The sequence below is a fragment of the Ptychodera flava genome, chromosome 8 (assembly GCF_041260155.1).
Source record: "Ptychodera flava strain L36383 chromosome 8, AS_Pfla_20210202, whole genome shotgun sequence".
NCBI lineage: Eukaryota > Metazoa > Hemichordata > Enteropneusta > Ptychoderidae > Ptychodera > Ptychodera flava.
The window spans coordinates 5,189,883-5,210,211 of record NC_091935.1 but is presented as its reverse complement, the minus strand read 5'-3'; the positions used below and the strand labels follow the sequence as shown (position 1 = coordinate 5,210,211).

The 20,329-nt window shown below is 36.8% G+C and overlaps 1 protein-coding gene across 1 annotated transcript in view; it reads right to left on the bottom strand.

Moving 5' to 3' along the window:
• Positions 1 to 20,329, bottom strand: part of LOC139138269 (uncharacterized) — a 31,030-nt gene continuing 10,701 nt past the window's right edge. Inside the window, exons 6-23 of the mRNA XM_070706578.1 lie at positions 19,755 to 19,853; positions 19,420 to 19,537; positions 17,173 to 17,360; positions 11,993 to 12,167; positions 11,488 to 11,616; positions 10,950 to 11,124; positions 10,211 to 10,329; positions 9,151 to 9,276; positions 8,313 to 8,552; positions 5,181 to 5,347; positions 4,224 to 4,359; positions 3,691 to 3,795; positions 2,977 to 3,131; positions 2,269 to 2,394; positions 1,691 to 1,767; positions 1,419 to 1,459; positions 1,072 to 1,268; positions 1 to 469 (exon numbers count right to left, since the gene is read on the bottom strand). Of these exons, the coding sequence (XP_070562679.1) occupies positions 455 to 469; positions 1,072 to 1,268; positions 1,419 to 1,459; positions 1,691 to 1,767; positions 2,269 to 2,394; positions 2,977 to 3,131; positions 3,691 to 3,795; positions 4,224 to 4,359; positions 5,181 to 5,347; positions 8,313 to 8,552; positions 9,151 to 9,276; positions 10,211 to 10,329; positions 10,950 to 11,124; positions 11,488 to 11,616; positions 11,993 to 12,167; positions 17,173 to 17,360; positions 19,420 to 19,537; positions 19,755 to 19,853 (2,388 nt within the window). The 3' untranslated portion in view covers positions 1 to 454. The remainder of the gene's footprint in view (positions 470 to 1,071; positions 1,269 to 1,418; positions 1,460 to 1,690; positions 1,768 to 2,268; positions 2,395 to 2,976; positions 3,132 to 3,690; positions 3,796 to 4,223; positions 4,360 to 5,180; positions 5,348 to 8,312; positions 8,553 to 9,150; positions 9,277 to 10,210; positions 10,330 to 10,949; positions 11,125 to 11,487; positions 11,617 to 11,992; positions 12,168 to 17,172; positions 17,361 to 19,419; positions 19,538 to 19,754; positions 19,854 to 20,329) is intronic.

The window sequence follows — 20,329 nt, the reverse complement described above, 5'->3', positions numbered from 1 at the left end:
CCATTAGAACTATTATGTGTAATATGGATATCTTCACATCGAAATATCCATTTTTTCAAAGAGTGAAACAAACGTTGTGAAAGTAACACTAAAAAACAGGGTAGAGCCAAGTGACAGTTATGTTTTGCTTTGCATGCAACAAATTATTAGTAGTGTCTGTGTCGCTGAGATTGTCAACTCTCTCTGCCGTCTCAAAAGGAATGAATGTAAATAACACTTATGTTAAACGAACATTTTGAATACACAATATATAGAGTAGATTTGTCAGAGTAATTTGTATACAGAACACTACATCATAATGATAACTTTGACTGCACACGTATACCGTATCACCCTCAGCCATTTAATGGGACTCAACACTTAAATCTCCACGTTTCGTTACTTCAGAAGATATTATCTTGTAATTCACTCGATAACTGACCGTCAGCACATCTCTTTTCCGTGTATAGAGTCTTCATGCGAATACACCCTACAAATGAAAACGGCACAAGTTGTTTAAAAACCGAAATTTAGCTTGTCGTCATCTAACATATAAGAAACGAAGTATTTAAAACACACACACACACACACACACTCTCTCTCTCTCTCTCTTCTCTCTCTCTCTCTCTCTCTCTCTCTCTCTCTCTCTCTCTCTCTCTCTCTCTCTCTCCCTCTCTCTCTCTCATACAGATTACAAACATTTTCTTTATATATATATATTATGTATATTAAATAATGTATAACAAATTACTTGAAGTACAAAGTAATAGTATCTTTGTCTCAAGTTTCATGCATCCTGCAATCGTGCAACAGACTAAATGTGTCTCGCCAAAACACTCATATACCATTTGGACGTACCATAATATTGTCTTCTAGAAGACAACATATACTATCTACTTTCAGAGAGAGAGAGAGAGAGAGAGAGAGAGAGAGAGAGAGAGAGAGAGAGAGAGAGAGAGAGAGAGAGAGAGAGAGAGAGAGAGAGAGAGAGAGAGAGATCAGGTCGTGTAAAATATAAATACAGCACATTTCATGATTTGCAGACTCTGTCGGGATGATGCATTTGAAACGACCTTTTCGAGCGATACATACTGTGTTTTCTTTTGTGTACGCGTTGAGGACATCAACGGCCATGGTTGCTGTGACTCGTTCAGTCGGGTCCCAACGCCAACACCGTCTCATAAAATTGTAGAAGTTATCAGAGCAGTGTTGAGGCTGTGGTAGACGGTAGCCGTCTTTTAATCGTTCAACCAGCTGTGTAGTGTCCATGTTATGGTATGGCATATCCCCTGTTGTGAATAAACATGCAATTGAATTGAACTTTTCTGATATCGTAAGCATGGTGAAAGTGATCTTGTATCAAAACAAATAATCACAGTAAAAATGCATTGTGAGAACTTATATCAGTATTATTATACAGATACTACAAAACAATTTACCTAACGCGGCAGTCTCCCACATGAACACTCCGAATGACCACCTAAATCCGACAAAAAAGAAGGACAGCAGTTAGCTGAAAACAATTTCTTCAAACGGAAGTGAATTACATGTTGAAATGTGTATGATTACATGATGATCGTTACCAATGAACAGTGTTACCCTCCTTATCTAAACCTAAACAGAAATACAAATAGATAGGAAGTAAGACATCGCTTTACGTAGAGGGGCACGTGATTCCTTGTTACCTATTGAAGAAAACGGAGTAACTTACATGTCACTCGAATGAGTGTAGATGCTCTCTCTTAAGGATTCAGGTGACATCCACCGGATTGGTACCTTAAAATGATGCTGCAAGAGAGAAATCGATCAAATATGTGATCACGATGAAAAATAGTCATGACTCGATGAAGTGACGGTATAGGTCAGTTACCACCCGACAAATATTCTCTGGACAATCACAACAAGACATTTACCCCTCGGCTAGTTACCACCAACAATTTACCACCGAGACATTTACCACCCTGATATTTACCCCTAATACTATTTACGAAAATATTGATGTGTTGAAAGGGGTAAATGCCCGGATGGGAAATGTCTTGTGTGGTAAGTGTCCGGTGGTGTATACCCGCGGTGGGAGTAGTAAATGGCAGGTGACAGTTGTCCTGTGACTGAATGTCCCGGGGGTAAAACTGTCCCGTTACGGAAGTAACAGCGTTTACAACAATAAAACTTTGTGCCACTATGCCTTATTGAAGACTGATAAGGTTTTACACTTGTCGTCTCTTTTGCCTAATGTTATGAAAATTTACGGAGGTGTCCGTCCTGTTAAATACTAAGTGCCAGACTTACCTGCGATGGATGTCTCTGATACACTAAAGTTTCGTAAACATCTCTCGCCAGTCCAAAATCACCGATTTTAGCCATATCATCATGAGATATTAGAACATTGCGAGCAGCAATATCACGATGTACAACCTGGCAAAAGACGTTAGAATTTTGAAAATCGGACTGAGTCACGTCTTTTTATTGGTTGGACAATTAGCAGTTAGTGACATCTGAACGGTGATATAATCTATATATTTTTATATACGAATACCAACTCTGATCTTCATACCGAATCGCAAGTTGCGTTAAGTAGATCCAATCTAACTGTCGAGGGATTCTTAAAACCTCATAATTAACTGTTCTGTTATGTACGATAGACTATTGTTCACAGATCTTGACACCTAAAAGCTCTTGTGTCCCGGTTATGACCTACTGAAGCAGACAAAGCTCTAAGCATGATGCCGGTGATTCACTAGATAGCGTCATCAACGTTTACCCAAACTTGTAAAACGATTGAAGAACGGAAAAGTGATGTGTATTTGCCAACCATGTAAACCAATAAGATTTGTATAATACGTGTTGTAGCGATATAAATGTAACTATACATATTTCAAGTGTGTAGGCAGGCCTATTCCATGTGCAACCAAGGCCATCAAACGCCAACAATGCCCGATTTCCTAAACCTCAACGTTGAGATTTGATATTTGCAAAGTGTTGGCCTTCAGTAATTACCTTTATTTTCTCCATGTACTGTAGGGCTTCGGCAACATGTAGACAAAATGTTTGTAGTCTTGAGCCAAAAGCAACAGAGATGTTCTCAACATTATGAGTCCTGAGGAGAGTGTGCATGTCGGTAGACATCAGTTCAGTGATGATACTCTTCTCGCCTGCAGTTATGTATACAATTAATTAGTTTTATTAAAATGGAATGCAGCTAGGGGACAGGTTTTACTCGGAAAAGTTTGTTTCGAAAATCGAGAAATGAATGTAGTGTGCATTTTAAATGTTGCCATCGCCGAGTTTGAAAAAGTGAGCTACCGAATAAAAACATCCCGTGTTTACCTCACTTTTTTATCCCCGTTGTGAAAGGCAATACTTCCTATTTCACAATAAGTAAATACAAGCCATATTGATTATGAAAACGACTTTGAAGTATTCATTAACTTACAATGCTGGGATAATATTATTGTTACAAGTTCCAAAGTGTGGGTATATGTATTTCTGGGGATAATAGTAATCGTAATGAGAAGAAAGAAGAATATTTTATCATAACGGCATTTTTGTAAATACATGTAAAGGTGAACACACCCACTTGGTTTAGAACCCCTGTTCAAAGGCTCTCTCGAATGTTTAAACGAACACTACCTGGTTAGAAAGTGATTTATGCTGTACTTATGCGGCGCTTATGAAATGTTCTTTTGTATTTTTCCTCGAAGCTTTGCTCACCTTCTTCCATGCTGACACCCATCAACTTTACAATGCGAGGACACCCTTGAAGAAGATTCAGGGTACTTATTTCATGCTGATAAGCTGGATTGTGGACTGTGTTATCTATTCATATATGTTAAATATATAGAAGTTATGAAATGTAACAACCGATAATTAAAGTGTCATTAGAACAAATTATTTCTTATCACTTGTCGTGACCTTAATATCGTTATATTACATAAGACGTCGCCGGAATCTATGATGAAAATTCATCATTTATTATACATGTCATATGGCACATATCCCTGAATAATTATAAAAAACAAAATTTCAAGTTATATATGGAAATATTTAAATAACCAAATGGCAGACCTTTTATTATCTACACAAGTACATTGCATTTTCTGTTATTGATAGTGTTGTTTCTTTCTGGTATTGCAATGAAGAGCTTCCTGTAATTACTGACACACTCGCAATGTAGTTGATATAACGTATAAGGGAAATAGCTTAATATTGAAAATAATATGTGCATTAAACCTAAAGCGAGATACCTTTTAAAATTTTAAGTGCCACTCTTGTTACCGAACCTTTTCTTCTCAGACATCCGCTATAGACCGAAGAAAACTCGCCTTCTCCAATTAAATTACCCTTTGTTATCTGCGATTTCTTGAAAACCGTTACTCCATCCTGAAATAGCATAATCAAAGCTGAATGCGGAAAGCTAAAGATAGGCTTTGACCATGTAAAATTTTGCAACCGTATACGCAAGGCATAGGGCCGTATTACTGATTTAAAATCTTCATTTCTGTTTTTACTGGCAAAAATGACAAAGTAACAAGAAGTCTCAGTCGATAATTAATGCTATGCACTGAGCCAGGAAACTAATGCCGATCATACATTAAAACGGGGTCGCACGCTGTACCTGGTATTGCTACCAATGTCAGTTGAAAATACGGGTGCCTATTAGGGGAGCAATATGTTGGCATTGACTGGCCATATTACGTCAAGTAACAACAAACCTCGGTTCCCCGAGTAGCGAGCTTCTTTTCGGGTGATTCAAAGTTCCTTCGAGTCCGTGAAACCATAAGTACGTTTGCCGAATGTGCTAGTCAAAATATCTTTCATAACGGTACTCCTAATCTATATCTTAGTAAAAGAAAGACATAATTTTTCACTTTCACTCGGCTCTGTTGCAGGCGGCGCCATCATATTCGCTTGTCTAGAGGGTTGACAGTTCCGAAATGTTGAGTGTTGATTAGCGCATTGTGAGTATCGGCGCTAAACTGTTTCAACTTTGTAATCTGAGACAAAATTCCATATGAAAGTACACACAGCCAGTGTAAGGCAAACATCTAATAAACTTCTTTTGGATTATTCATTACCGTTATCCCGCTTAGCTGCACACGTTAAGGGTTGTTGAGATCATCATCATGATATTTCACTCTGTTTCGATGAAACTAGTTATCGAAGCCAGTTAAATATTGTATTCTTTGAATCTTTTCACTCACCGGTATGTGAGTTCTCTCCGGCAGCAGAGGTGTGTATTGCCGCTTTGTTTTTCTTATCTTCAGTACAAATAATGACATCGTGATGATGACAAACAAGACCAGAAATGCAATTAAGGCGATTATTGTTTCCCAGCTCTTGATTTCGTAAACTTTTTGATTTCCCAGATCTAAAATTCAGAACGTACATATTGACAGGTAAATATCCTCCAATATGGATTTCACAACGGAAACTCTTGTGCTTTGTCTTAAAATGATATCTGAGAAAAAATGTTCACTCCTCAGATCAGCTTTTACCTAAATGATAAAATTATTCGTTAGATAAGATAATTTAAGGTTATTTAGCAATGTATTTTAGTTCAACATTTCGCCCTCAAGCCGATTACATTTTCCTATAGATTACCTCGAACTCGAAAGTGTGGGCACGCTACACTCTCCTAAATGCCTCCATTAGTTACTCTTCGAAGACACTACCATGAGAAAACATTCATACTATAGAAAAACAAGAGAAGATGTATTTTCCTGAGAAAGTGTTAAAAGGTCTGGCTTAATTATCTTCGACCTAATTGATTTTCTGTACCGACTTTCAAAAGAGAACATAGAAACCAAATCATACTAGAAAGCATTTGCAAGCAAAAGCGAAGTTCCAGAGACCAGAGCAGCGGAAGAAAAGAGATGTGTGACGAAGATTGGTGCAGAATGAAAGAGTGCTTGGGATTTTAATATGCAAGCACGTACCTATAGTGAGGGCTGATACAACAACAGAATACAACTAAAAGCAAGGCAGTCCAGGGAATTACAGTACACAGATTACAAATGCCTACATGTACGGTAAAAACGCAACAGATACATACGGGGGCGACAACGCATCCGCCGCGTATCCGCCGCCATTGTTAATCTCATTCAACCCATGTGCACTCGGGCGAAAACCAGCGTCGAGTCTCACGCGTAGTCGAGTCTAAACCATAGGAAGGCGTATAACGTAATAGTATAGCGCCACGTACGGCGAGTATTTAGAGAAAAATAAAAATAAAAAAGCAACAAAAAACAAAGCGAAAGAAAGCTAGAATTATTAATAGCTGAACGCAATTTGATATTTGTGCAATGCAAAATAAAAAATAAATAAATAAACAAACAAGAAATGCCCGTAAAACCCGTCCGAGCTGAGCGATGACGTCATAAGCGTGTCGCAATGCATTCTGGGTAATGAAGGTAAAATTTGTATATAGCATGTTCTATGGTAGTAATACGAGAGAAAGAAAGAAAGAAAGAAAGAAAGAAAGAAAGAAAGAAAGAAAGAAAGTAAGCAACAAAGAAAGAAAGAAAGAAAGAAGGAAAGTAAGCAAAGACTAACAGTTCCAGAGCTGGTCTCTGGAACTGATAATGTTAATTTTAAGAAGCACAAGTGCGAGAAGCAGAGGTTATCCATGATGGATTAAAATTATGATACCACGATGCCCTTGATATCTCTGGTATTGTAAGAAGGTAGTAAGTGTAGAATTTCAAGCGCTAAAGTTTCATTAGAAACACAAACGTTGACACATCGATGGTACAGGTTGAAAGTAAAATTCAAAATAATCTTTCCCATCCTTTCTTTTGCAGGGCAGATAATGACATTACGTTTTATAGCTCGAATTAAAGCCGATACAAATGTTACACAACTGTTAACTTCAAAGGCGAACGAAGATGTTCCGGCCGGAAAAATGTGTTGTTTTTAAGCGAAATAAAATTATATTTTTCCTTGGCATTCCTATAGGAAATATGGTATTTCGGTCGGGAGCTAATGCCATACTGATGTCTGTCTGTCTGCCCGTGTGTATGTGTGTGTGTGTTTACACGATAACTCAAAAACGCCTGAACAAATTCAAGTCAGATTTGGTAGACAAGTATCATATGCTAATTGCAAGAACTGATTAGATTTCGGTTTGTTTGGCTTGCATATTAATTAAGTTATGACAAATCAATTTTTTCATATAATGGTTTCCCTATGCAGACAGTAATGACAGTGTCGACATATATCAAGAAATATTGCACACAATTTCATGAAACATTTCACAGATGACAATCTCCGAACACTGTCTTGATACTATGAGTGTCATGTGAATTATCTGCTCATATTTAATGAACTTTTGTAATTAGTGACATAACCCTGAAATTCCTGCACCAAATTTGATGATACATGCAGCAAAAATTGATCTGATATATATCTAATTGTGCTTAGACGCATTGGGCAGTGTCAAGTTAATATATAGCTCATTTGCATACTTTATGAAGTTTTGTAATTAGTTATATAACTCCGAAATAACTGCACGTAATTTGATGAAATCTCCTGCAAATACTGATCCGACACATATCTGACTGTGTTGTAAAGCATTTAATAGTGTGCAGTTAATTAAGGGTTCATTTAAATATTTAATGAACTTTGTAATTAGGTATATAACTCTGAAATTACGGCACCAAATTTGGTGAAATCGGCTACAGATATTGATCTGATTAATATCTAATGGTGCTAAGAAACATTGAGCAGTGTCAAGATAATTAAGGGTTCATTTGCATATTTAATGAACTTTATAATTAGTGATATTACTCCAAAATTACAGCATTAAATTTGATGAAACTTTTCACCTATGTTGATCTGGTATCTAATTGTCCATTGAAGCATTGAGCAGTGTTAAGTTGTTAAACATCTCATTTGCATATTAATTACAGTTTTGTAATTTGTGATTTGACTCTGAGAGTACTGTGCGAAAGTTGATGGAACCTGCTACATATAATGATATAACAGATATCTGATTGTTCTGTTTCAAAGCGTACTACTATTAATGAACCTATTATAAAACACGTGAGCACATTAAGTTCACATCTGATTTCATTTTTGATAGGCTGTGATCAATAACACACTGTACATTTGGCCAAATCCAACGTAATTTGTGATAAAGTTTTGTGGCAAGCTGGAGGGTTTTCAATAGGGTAGGTCGAGTTTTAGAAATAAGATACATTTTCATATGGCATTATGACACTGACTGTGTATGCCTCACGATCACTTAGCTTGATAGGTTTTGAAATGAAGGTGGTCAGAAATCGTTAATCAAAGTCTCTCTTTTGCACTCTCAAATTTTCATTGGCACCACTCACCTTCTATATGCACCGCAAATGAACAGCATACACTGTTGTTACTTCTATCTACAGCTTGGTATGTGACAATGGTAGTACCACTGTAGAAGACATCGCCAGATTTAAAATTTGATAGAACCTTGGGCAGGCCATCATTATCCAAACTTTTGATGACTGGCCAGTTGACATTTACTGCAGCTGAAGTATCGCTCGCTTCCAGAGTTATATTTGGTGGACATTCGATTGAAGGAGGCTGTACATCTGTTTGTAAAGTGAATTATTCAGATGATTTGAATTTGCTATATCTGTCTATCTGCCTACCTTCATTTCTGTCTGTCTGGCTGTCTGGCTGGCTGGCTGGCTGGCTGACTGGCTGGCTGTCTGTCTTGCTGGCTATCTATCTATCTATCTATCTATCTATCTATCTATCTATCTATCTATCTATCTATCTATCTATCTATCTATCAATCTATCTATCTATCTATCTATCTATCTATCTATCTATCTATCTATCTATCTATCTATCTATCATCTATCCATCCATCCATCCATCCATCCATCCATCCATCCATCCATCCATCCATCCATCCATCCATCCATCTATCTATCTATCTATCTATCTATCTATCTATCTATCTATCTATCTATCTATCTATCTATCTATCTATCTATCTATCTATCTATCTATCTATCTATCCCTCCATCCCTCCATCTATCCATATCTATCTATCTTTTTTGTCTCCATAAGAATCTACCTGCTCTGTTGCCTATAACATGTTTACGGTTGTCGAAAGAGTTTAAGATGAGTATGAAATAGTGGCGATTTAACATTAGAATCTGATCGGTTGAATCACGTTACCTTGCTCACATGTGCTTCCCTCCCAACCACTTTCACAGATACAGCCATTGTAGCGATCACAATTGATGTGATGGACACAGTTGCATTGGTATTCACATTGTTGCCCCCATATACCGCTTTGACACCCTATAAAAGACAACGCAAGGGACACTCTGAGCAGTGACCTCGTCTAAATGTTTGAAGCCGATGATGTATGAATAAATTTCCGGAAATCTAATATAATTTTCATTGCAGCAATAGTACGATAAAGCACTCTAAGGAAAGGTCAAAACATTTCATCATCATCGAAAACTATTGTATGACAAGCGAACGATATACGAAGTAATAAAGTCGAAAGATATGAGGAACCGAACTATATTCCCTGTCAAGTCCACCAATATATTTAAAGCCCGGGGAGGGGGAGATTAAAATCTGAGCTCTTAACCGCATTAAATTATTTCTTTCTTGAAAGCCTTCATGTAATCATAATTAATAGAGTCAAATTGTAAATAACCTCTAAAATCGGATTTACCCTGTGTTGCAAACGCCGCGGTATGTCCACCAAATTTTTGACCAGGCATTGACAAGATAATGCATGCCAGAAGTTTGTCTAGGACTTTTATCTGTCCTATCTATCCTTGTTATTGACCCTGAAAGGTTCGAGACAAGGGTTCCATTACTAGCCATAGAATCGTCGCCTCATGGAAAACGATCTAGCAAACACAGTTTGAAAGGTTTACAGAATAGCTATTGAGCCTGCAAATTTAAAGGAAACAATTCAGCGTTTGTACAGGTGAATGTAATAGGTTATTCAAATTGGTTATCACGTAATCGTTTAGTACAATTTACATAATTCAAATCGCAACGGTTTCAAACTCTAGGCTTTCATAAAATATTTTATGGGGTTAAGAGCACAGCTTTTCGCACAAGAAAATAGTTTGGAAAGTCCAAATACTTGTCCTTGAACCCTAACCTTAAAGTGTTTTTAAGTTCAATGTTCATAATAAACACGTTGCAAGTCAAATAAATTCTGTCGAAACAGTAGTATGTCAGTTACAACTATGCAGAGAAATGTTTTTACCTTGAATAGATACATCTACGGCATTGGAAACGGCGAATATATTATCATCCGTACTGTAAACTTTGCACCTGTACGTACCCTCGAAAGCTTCTGTCATATTATTGATGATAAGGAAGGCACTGAAATGTGCAAAATGACATTTTAAGGGTTAATTACACAATAAATTGTATTACTAAACCACTGTCATTCAGGTTCGCTCAAAATTTAGTTTTAAATACAAGTGACTTACTAATCATAATAACGAGTCTAACACTTTGACATGAAAACACGAGGGCTCCGAACGTTGACTGTTATTCTCAGGTATCAGTGTGGGATCAATGTACCGTTAGATGAACGGGCTAGTTGCACTGGTGATGTGTAAGCCAACGATACTAGGTCCGCTGGGCGGTGGGTCTTAGAAACTTTCGCGACAATCTGATTATCTGCTTCTTTGGTCAAACACTATTATAAGAGCGACCATTTCATTCTACTGCTATGTGTAAATTATACAAATTCGGAAGGTACTTGATAGGTTTATTTATAACAGAGTTGTATTTGCGGAAACCATTGCTAGCAAGCAAGTTACGTTACTTTCTCTCTCACCAACGAGGGCCAAACGTATTATCCCGTAGTTGAATTTCCGTCTGTTAGATGCAATGATTGAATCAAATTCTAGTGCGGTAAAATGAAAGGTTACTTTAAAGATAATTTTCTCTGTCAATAGTTGAAAGCATTGCAAATTCAAATGAGATATTCTGACCTCATTCCTGGATCAGAAAGCCATATTACGGCATCATCTTCGGACAAACTTTCATCATTCAATTCAAACAAAAGTGGATTGCGCTCGATATTGTAATATAGGCACTGTAATCGTAGCGACGAGTAGAATCTGACATCATCGGTAACAACACTAAGTACTGCGTACGGTTCCATTGCTGCGGTAGAAACAGTAAGAACAAGTGGTTAATGATACTGCTAAGATGAAGTCATGACCAGTACAGTAGAGGATTTGTAGATTGATTGATTGATTAGTCTCCGGAAGCTAACATAAAAAACCCGTAGCAGGAACTGGTTGTAAAACAACACTTGTTTTGTCGATGCTTTGAAATTGATGTTCTTTCGTTTCAAACAAAAAAGGCTATCTTGTAAGAGTATAATAGATTATCAATGCATTGACAGATAGATGATTATCTCAAGTACGTGTGAATAATGTGTATATTAATGTATCGTACAGTTATCTTGAAGTCATCTTGAATTGAAAGTGAATAGTCGGATGAGAAAAATAACATCGAACATACGTATATCGCAGGTCGGACCTTGCCATCCTTGAGCACACTTACAAGCACCATTCCATCCATGACAAGTAGCACCATTTAAACAGTGACAGTCATATTCACAGAATACTCCAAACTTGTTCAAGGGACAACCTTTGATATGAGCGTAGATGTTAGGTTGGGTTGGTCAAAACTGCAGGGTAACCTTCGGCAATTTGCAAACCTTCGGCCTTTAGCCATGGAATGAAAGTGAATCCATGTGCGGTTTGCAAAGCATAAAAGTACACTGCAATGTTCAATATATATTAATGTCCGATAATGAATAGTGACGCTGTTTTATCTCACTTTGAATATATACAATTTTGAACCAAATCACGTTTTTTGTGCACTATGCAGTCTTGGTAAAGTTGTGGTTGAAGAAATGACATGCTTGACAGAATCTCGCGGGTAAGTTGTAAAATCGATAGCGATTGCCAAGTAAAAGTATATGAAGAGTGTGAAAAGTAATATATGATGTGAAAATGCTGACCTGTGATTTTAAGTTGTACAATACCAACTTCAAGGAGTGGATAATGATTCCCAAAATTTGCATTCAAGCGGAACTTTGTGAGTGGGGGTGCACTAAACACATTTACAGCTAATTTGAAAGTGTATGTACTGAATTTGTCTACAAAGTGACTCTTCGTTACATCTGTGCCATTTTCCTATGAAAGTAAGAAATCTGAAAAATGATATGACATCCGCATTAGTTGTCTTCATTGCATATCGAAGAATATATGCAACTATCTATACAAATTTAATTCCTTAGTATTACAAAAAGCAATAATAATTGTAGTTATAGCTTGAAAATACCTTACATTAAATAACTTTCGTAATTCCACTCGAGGACTCGTAAGTTTAAAAGTGTTTTCGAAACAAATATGATAAAGTTGAAACATAATAACATATTGTCCACTGCGTAAGACATCTTTGTACGAACAGTGAGTCCACAAGTGTCTTAAAATGTTAAAATGCTAGGTCGGACTTTGACTGATGAGATGATGACTGGAAAAAATTACCGTTGCCGATGAAACATCCAGCATTCGGCATTGTCCGTAGGATACAGAATGTACAATATTTACTACTACTACTACTACTACTACTACTACTACTACTACTACTACTACTACTACTACTACTACTACTACTACTACTACTACTACTACTACTACTACGAGAGTCTGACTGTCTCTGTCTCTGTCTGTCTCTGTCTCTGTCTGTCTCTGTCTCTGTCTCTGTCTGTCTCTCTGTCTGTCTCTGTCTCTCTGTACACGAGACTGTCAATTAAGCCATGTATTACTTACTCACAGTGGTGTTCGAACAGTTTCTTCTTTTCTCTTGAACGAGAGCGGGGAAGGTCAAAGCCCATTATCCACATGAAACGTGATGACGGCTCAATAACGGAAAATCCCGATGAAATTCGTGACATTTTTTACAATTTCTACAAGGAGCTTTATTCTGCTGAAAATGTTGACTGTGATGCCCAATCTGCAATTCTCGACAATTTGGTACAATTGAACGAGGAGGACCGTGATTACCTTGATGGTGAAATTACTCTTGATGAACTTACTTTTGCTGTTAAGCAACTTTCAACTGACCGTTCTCCAGGTATGGATGGTTTGCCTAATGAATTTTACAAAACATTCTGGTCTGTTATTGGTCAAGACCTTCATAAAGTATTCATTGAGTGTTTTCGTAATGATCTGCTTCCTATTTCTTGTCGGAGAGCAGTGCTTAGTCTTCACCCGAAAGCTGGAGACAACACTTTAGTCAAGAACTGGAGACCCATTAGCTTGTTATGTAGCGACTATAAAATTGTCACGAAAGCTCTTTCAATTCGTTTACGTAATGTCCTTTCCAAAATAATCCATGTTGATCAGTCATGCGCTATTCCAAATCGTCACATTTTTGATAATGTGAATTTATTACAAGATAGTATTTTCTATGCCAATGACACAAACTCACCTCTGGGTATTGTTGCTCTAGACCAGGAAAAGGCTTTTGACCGTGTCAGCCATGATTACCTTTTTAAAACTCTGAGCTCTTTTGGTTTTGGCCCCCGCTTTATTATTTACATTAAAACACTCTTTACAGATATTCAGTCAGTGCTGAAGATTAATAGTTCAATTACCGCTCCAATTTCAATTAATCGTGGGATTCGTCAAGGTTGCTCACTTTCTGGTCAACTTTATGTGATTGCCTTAGAACCATTTTTAGATAAAATTAGGAATAGCAGTAACATAAGGGGATTGATAATACCAGAAGCTCCTAGTCCTACATGCCTTTCTGCATATGCCGACGATGTTGAAGCTTTTATTTACTCGAGATGAAGATTTTAGTAACTTGAAGTCCACTCTTAAGTTATATGAAAATGCATCTAATGCACAAGTTAACCCTAATCAGCACACCTGGGGTCCGCCTGGACCCCAATGGAATATTTTTTCTAATATTGTTTCTCTAAATGCATGTTAACTTTTCTCCTTTTATGTATTTGTCAGGTGACCATTTAGCAACAATGCTGTGAATTTATTTTGCTATTGGGTGATCTATTGAATTTTTAGAAAAAAAATTTAGTTGGGGTCCATGCGGACCCCGGACAATCCTATCGAAATACGCTGTTGATTCGGTATCTCTATTATGTCCCTTGCAAAAAAAAATACTATTCTAACCCACTTTCAATACACTAAGAGGTATGTGACATATTATGCATCTGTTACACTACCTTTATCATACTTTTTTAGGTTGTATAGCACGTGATTGATTAGATATGGACGTTTCCAAGCACATTACACAGCGGCAAAGGCATCAAGTCGGGGTCTGGTCAGACCCAAGACATTATTTTGACGTTTTATTGATTTTTCTCAAATTGCCTTCTGTATGTTAAATATGATACTCATGGTTGTTCCAGAGGTAAAAAAAACTTTTGTTAAGTATTCAGAACATGGATTTGGACAGAAAATAACCAAACTGTACTTTTCTCACCTATCAGCCAAGTAAATCTTTATGTTTATTGTTGTTATTATGAATAAATCGTTATGTTTATGTTGTTATTATCAATAAATATGTGTTTTTGTGCAAATTCATATTTCTTAAAAGAGGATGATGTGGCAATTAGGAACATGAAACGGTATGGTGTGTTAAAAAGATGTCTGTTACAATATTTTTGGTGTAGTAAGCAAAGGAATCTCCTTGGGGTTCGCATGGACCCCAGGTGTGCTACAACGTATGTTTCGGAAGGTGTCCTGGTGAAGGTTAACCTCAAGAAATCTGAAGGTCTCTGGGCTGGTAGTTGGCGAAATCGTACTGACACGCCATTAAATATCAAATGGAACTCAACAGGGTTAAAACTGCTCGGTGTGTATGTTGGTAACTCAAATAATTATTGTCAGAAAAATTGGTCTGAATTAGTGAACATCACTGAAAACAAGGTGAAATTTTGGTCGTCTTTTGCACCTGGCATGTCATACAGAGGTCGTGTTTTAGTCATTAATCAGCTCATTGCATCAAAATTACTTCACAGATTGACTTGTACAACTCCCGATGTTCAAACATTTTCTTACCTTCAAACCCTTTTTCTGAGATTTTTCTGGCAAGGACGTCATTGGATTCCTTCAGAAACACTGTATTTACCTCTCATTCAAGGTGGCCAAGGCCTTATTCATCTTAAAACTCGTTGTATTTCTTTACGTCTCAGTTACATTCAAAAGTATTTGTATCAGGATGTTCATCATCCATCGTATTATTTCACAGATTTTTATTTTAGAAGAGTTGGTGGTCTCAATTATGACAAACAGTTACTTCTCACGACTGGCATTGATTTTTTTAATACTGCTATTCCTGCTTTTCATCGTGATTTGTTAAATTGTTGGAATTCTGTTGACAAAATTCGTAAAGGAATCCCACTGAGTGTTCCTGACATTCTTAAAGAGCCTCTTTTCAAAACCCACTCATTATGCATCCCGTTCATAAGTCTCCTTTTACTGTACCAGCCTTTGTCAACGCTCAAGTTACAACTATAGGTGATCTTTTCAATACTGTGGAAAATCGTTGGTTAACTTCTTCAGATCTGTGTGATAGAGTTGCGATTCATTCACAGCGTATTATTTCTATGTCTTTACAATGTGTTTACAAGGCTATTCCTATTCGTTTGAAATCCGTCATTGAAAATCATTTTTGTAACAACAATCCAAACAATGCGCCAGATACTGTGTATTCTTTTCAGCTACAACATTCTACAGAGCACAATATTTTCTGTGTAAAATAGAGAAAGGCGCAATTTACAAGTACTTGATAATGGTTCATCATTATGCATGTTTACCAGACAGATTAGACACCATCTGGAGAGACATTTTGAGTATTCCACATTCCATCAAACCAAACTTTGCTTCATGTTATTGTGATCCCATCATAAAGAAAGAAGGGGATTTACAATGGCGCATTATGCACGGAGCCTATCAAACTAGTTCTTTTTTGTTCCGTGCTGGTTTTCGTTCAGATGCAAACTGTTCTCTCTGTAATGACATTGATTCACTTTTACATACTTTCCTTGAGTGTCCAAACATTCAACCGCTTCTAGGTGTTATTTCCACTATAACATCTCGTTTAGTTTTACCTGGGCAAGCTGTAAACATTGCATGGTTTTTCATTAATCCCCCTGGTAAAAACTCTGTATTTATTCATAGACGTGCAATGTCTCTTTTTTATTTACCTTTCTACAATGGCTAAGTTGTGTATACATTTAGCAAGAAGAAATGTGTTTAGAAACCAGGGTCCTGTTGATCCTTTGGACATATTTAAAAGCAAGATTTTCACCAGATTGAGACTTGAATTTGAATATCATCGTCTAAATGAAAATTTACATTCTTTTAATATTACTTGGGCTTTTGATGATATTCTTTGTGACACTCATAATGGTCAACTCAATTTTCACATTTAAGATACTTCCCTGCTTTTGTGCATCGCCAGGTTGTGTCATCTTTGAAATATTATGTGATAGATTTAAGATATGTCTTACTTGCTGACATTTACTGTTGTCATTCATGACGTTTTCTGTTCAATGCCGACCATCACTTTATAGTGATTTTCTTTTATTTGTATCTTATATTTCTTTTGGTTCCTTGAAATGTAAAATTTCTTTTTACAGTTTTAGTATGTAGGGACCTATGTGAAATAAAGATATTTGAAAAACTACTACTACTACTACTACTACTACTACTACTACTACTACTACTACTACTACTACTACTACTACTACTACTACTACTACTACTACTACTACTACTACTACTAGAGTCTGACTGTCTCTGTCTCTGTCTCTGTCTCTCTGTCTCTGTCTCTGTCTATCTCTCTGTCTCTCTCTGTCTCTCTGTACACGAAGACTTGTCAATTGAGCCACGTACAATCAGCAAGGGAACATATTTGTGGAACATGGCATTGGCTGTTGTGAAATAAACGAACATAATTTCTCGCTAAATGCAGATGTAATAGTAATTTCGCACCCATTATCAACAAACGATGGTTTGGCCACTGTCACCTAATTTACGTATGCATATGGCAACTACATACGCCGTCACAATCCCGTCATTCGTTAACAACTAAAGATTCTCCAACATCTTAAGTACCTTGAGGTTACCTACAGGCATACTTACTTATATACACTTCACTGCTTACCGTTAACCTTTGGACAGAAATATGTGTCGCGTTCCGACCAATCCCGTCGATTTTAAAGAACTCAACGAATTTTGATGAATCAAGGGATATAACTTCGAAGGTAACGTCATACCAATTAACTCGCTTCGTAGGAGACACATAAAGTATCATTTCCGAGCCAACGACGACGAAAGAAAATTCAAGAATACCTATTACGAAAATGATAGAAGAAAGTTTATATACATTATAAACTGTATAAACAGAATATTACTCTGAGTAGAAAGTACGAGCGTTCCGAGTCAAATTTCACGAAGGCATCACATAAGTAAGGCATGCAAGTAAAACCTCTTATGAGATATTGGAAACTTCACAATGAAGGCTGACGAAGTTTACTGTAAATTTTCCACACCTCAAAGTAATATTCCACTCTCACCAGCTTATGGGGTATACATTTCCCAGCTTATTCGATATGCTAGAGCATGCAGTTCATATGGTGATTTTGTAGAGAGACATTGCCATCTCTCTTACAAACTGTTAAATCAAGGTTACACCAGGGCAAGACTTGTCTCTACATTCAAACGCTTTTTTGGCAGGTATCGCAAGCTGGTAGATAAATACAATATCTCTCTTCGACAAATGATCACTGATGGCATCGGTGACATTTGGCCTTAGTTAATGACCACTACCTATCTGACTTATAGATTGATATATGGCGGGTGCCACATGTGGGGCAGGATGCGCTTACTATTTTCGAAACACCTGACATCACTTCTTGGTCTTCTTGCCAGAGGTCCGTATATCTTTCTTTCATGAATATGACTTTGTTTGTGTACCGTCTATTTACTGTCTGTTGTGTGCTGTTTTGTGTCTATGTTTACATTTATTGTCTTACGAATTCTGACCTACTGCCATCAGATTATGGATTGGTATGATTGCGATTATTATAATTAATAGAAAATGTGACATCAAATCTATTCCAGCAATCTTTATCATTCAGGGCAAGTACATCAAAAGGTCAAAGAAAAATAAAAGGAAAACAACAACAACAACAACAACAACAGCAAAACACTGAAAAATCAATAGTCAAATATCGAACTACTATTTAACTTGTGGTACCAGGTGTCCGGAAAGGGTAAGCGTACCCTGCTAGCATGCTACACCCGTCAAGATTGAACGAAAGTGACAAAGAAGTTGTACGATAATTCAACCAGTTGCAAAATTACTATTGTGAGTCAAAGTCAGGAATACTGTCTCTCATCATCTGAGTAACAGCTTTGTCATATTTTGATATAAGATCTGCATATCTACCGTAGAACTTCTTAAATGATCTAGCCGACCTACTTGGCAAAAATCCCTATCTCACTAGTTTTAAGAATAGAAAGCTGTGTCTCACTTGAAAGTCCTTATATGAATCACAAGCTCTACAGGATCTCAAGAGTTATAAAATGTATACACGATAAGCTGAACCCGATGGAATATTACTGATTAGGTAGGGAAAGTTAATGATTTCAAAATTAAAATCGTCCCTTTGTTATACAACTTAGTATGCAATTCATTTTGTTCAATTTAAAAAAAAACAGACCTAGGTATTACGCTGAGCTCGCACTTTCTGTTGTTAATTTTATTTCTCATTCATGTGGAGAGATGTGGTGCAGGTAATTAGAAATACCAGAATGGATCAAACTATTCAGATCATCAATATATCTATGAGTGTTATTAAAACGATTTGCAACTCTTTCAACCCCGAAACTATGAAGAGACTACATGAACCTAGCTTCACATGAATACAAAAATACGTCTGCAAGAAGTGGTGCACATTTTGTCCCCATAGAAATGGCCATAGACTGCCTGAATGTAATTCCAACAAATGTGATATATATGTTGTCAATGTGGAAGTGTAGCATCTTAATTACTTCCCTGTCAGTGTATTTGCATTTGGCATCACTGTTACTACAAAGAAAGATCGTTTTAAAGCCCGTGCTACCCTGTTGGTCCACAACTCGAAGGGATTCTGTTTTAATACATTTGCGTAAATGATGCCGTCATGCTTTTGTGTAAAAATTATAATCTTTCGCATTGATTTCTCTATCTAAATTTGCACTTTCTACTCCCCGATTTGCACGCTCTAAAATGAAAACAAAAATGTGTGATCTTCAGCGAATTATGAAATTAACAGTTCACAGCCATTTTGTTTTCAAAAATTTCGAATCAATGTTCAACCATGCGTTGAAAGTGCGTATGTTTGCAGTTGTATTCTTTTAAACTTACACTTTGAGTTGTTCGTGTTAGTGTCAACACGATTGTAATCTTTCGGCGACAGTAATTCGTCACGCATTGATTTTTCATCGACAGTGATATCAAACAAGAGATTTTTTGACATCGGATCCTGAAAGTCACACAAAACATGTTAATGAATGGATTGAAAGTAGTACAATTATAACAAACCGATTGTTTCAGACGAACAGGATAAACAAGGAAAACACCACTATCTTTATCGTTCAATGCAGTAAATCATATACCACATCATGTTTCAGACATAATATTGATGAAAGTTTGTGACCACTTAAATATGAGGAATATACAGATACGAAAGAGAAGCTGACCTCGTATACCGGTGTCGCACAAGTTTCGTTGTAATATGGGGGCCAGCCTTCTACATCGTTTACATTAAGATGCAAGCTTAGTTCCATGGTCTGCATATTCTGTACATAAAAACATAACGTGTTAATAGCAAAATTATATCTTTGATGATGATCAAAATATCATTTCCCTCTTTTCTTCGGTTGTTTTATATGATTGTGTTGTCAGAATTCGTACTTCGTACTAAGGTATCATTATTTCAACCTTCTTATGACCACATTAATCACGAGACATAATTGACTGTTAACTTACTGTGTTCTAAACTGGTGGTTGAATAATGTTAATCACGAGACACACATGATTGTTAACTTACTATGCACTTAAGTGATGGTGGAATAAGTGTTTGGCAAATCGTTCTTCAAGACAAAAATGTGACAAAATCGTTGTTTCAGTCACACGTTTTTTGCTCACTTGTTCACACACGTGAGCATATGTCGCAGCGATGTTTGTCTGTGTGTCTGTGTGTCTGTGTGTCCGTCTGTGTGTCTGTCTGTTGGTCCGATATCTCAAAAATGGCTGATCAGATCAAAATCAAATC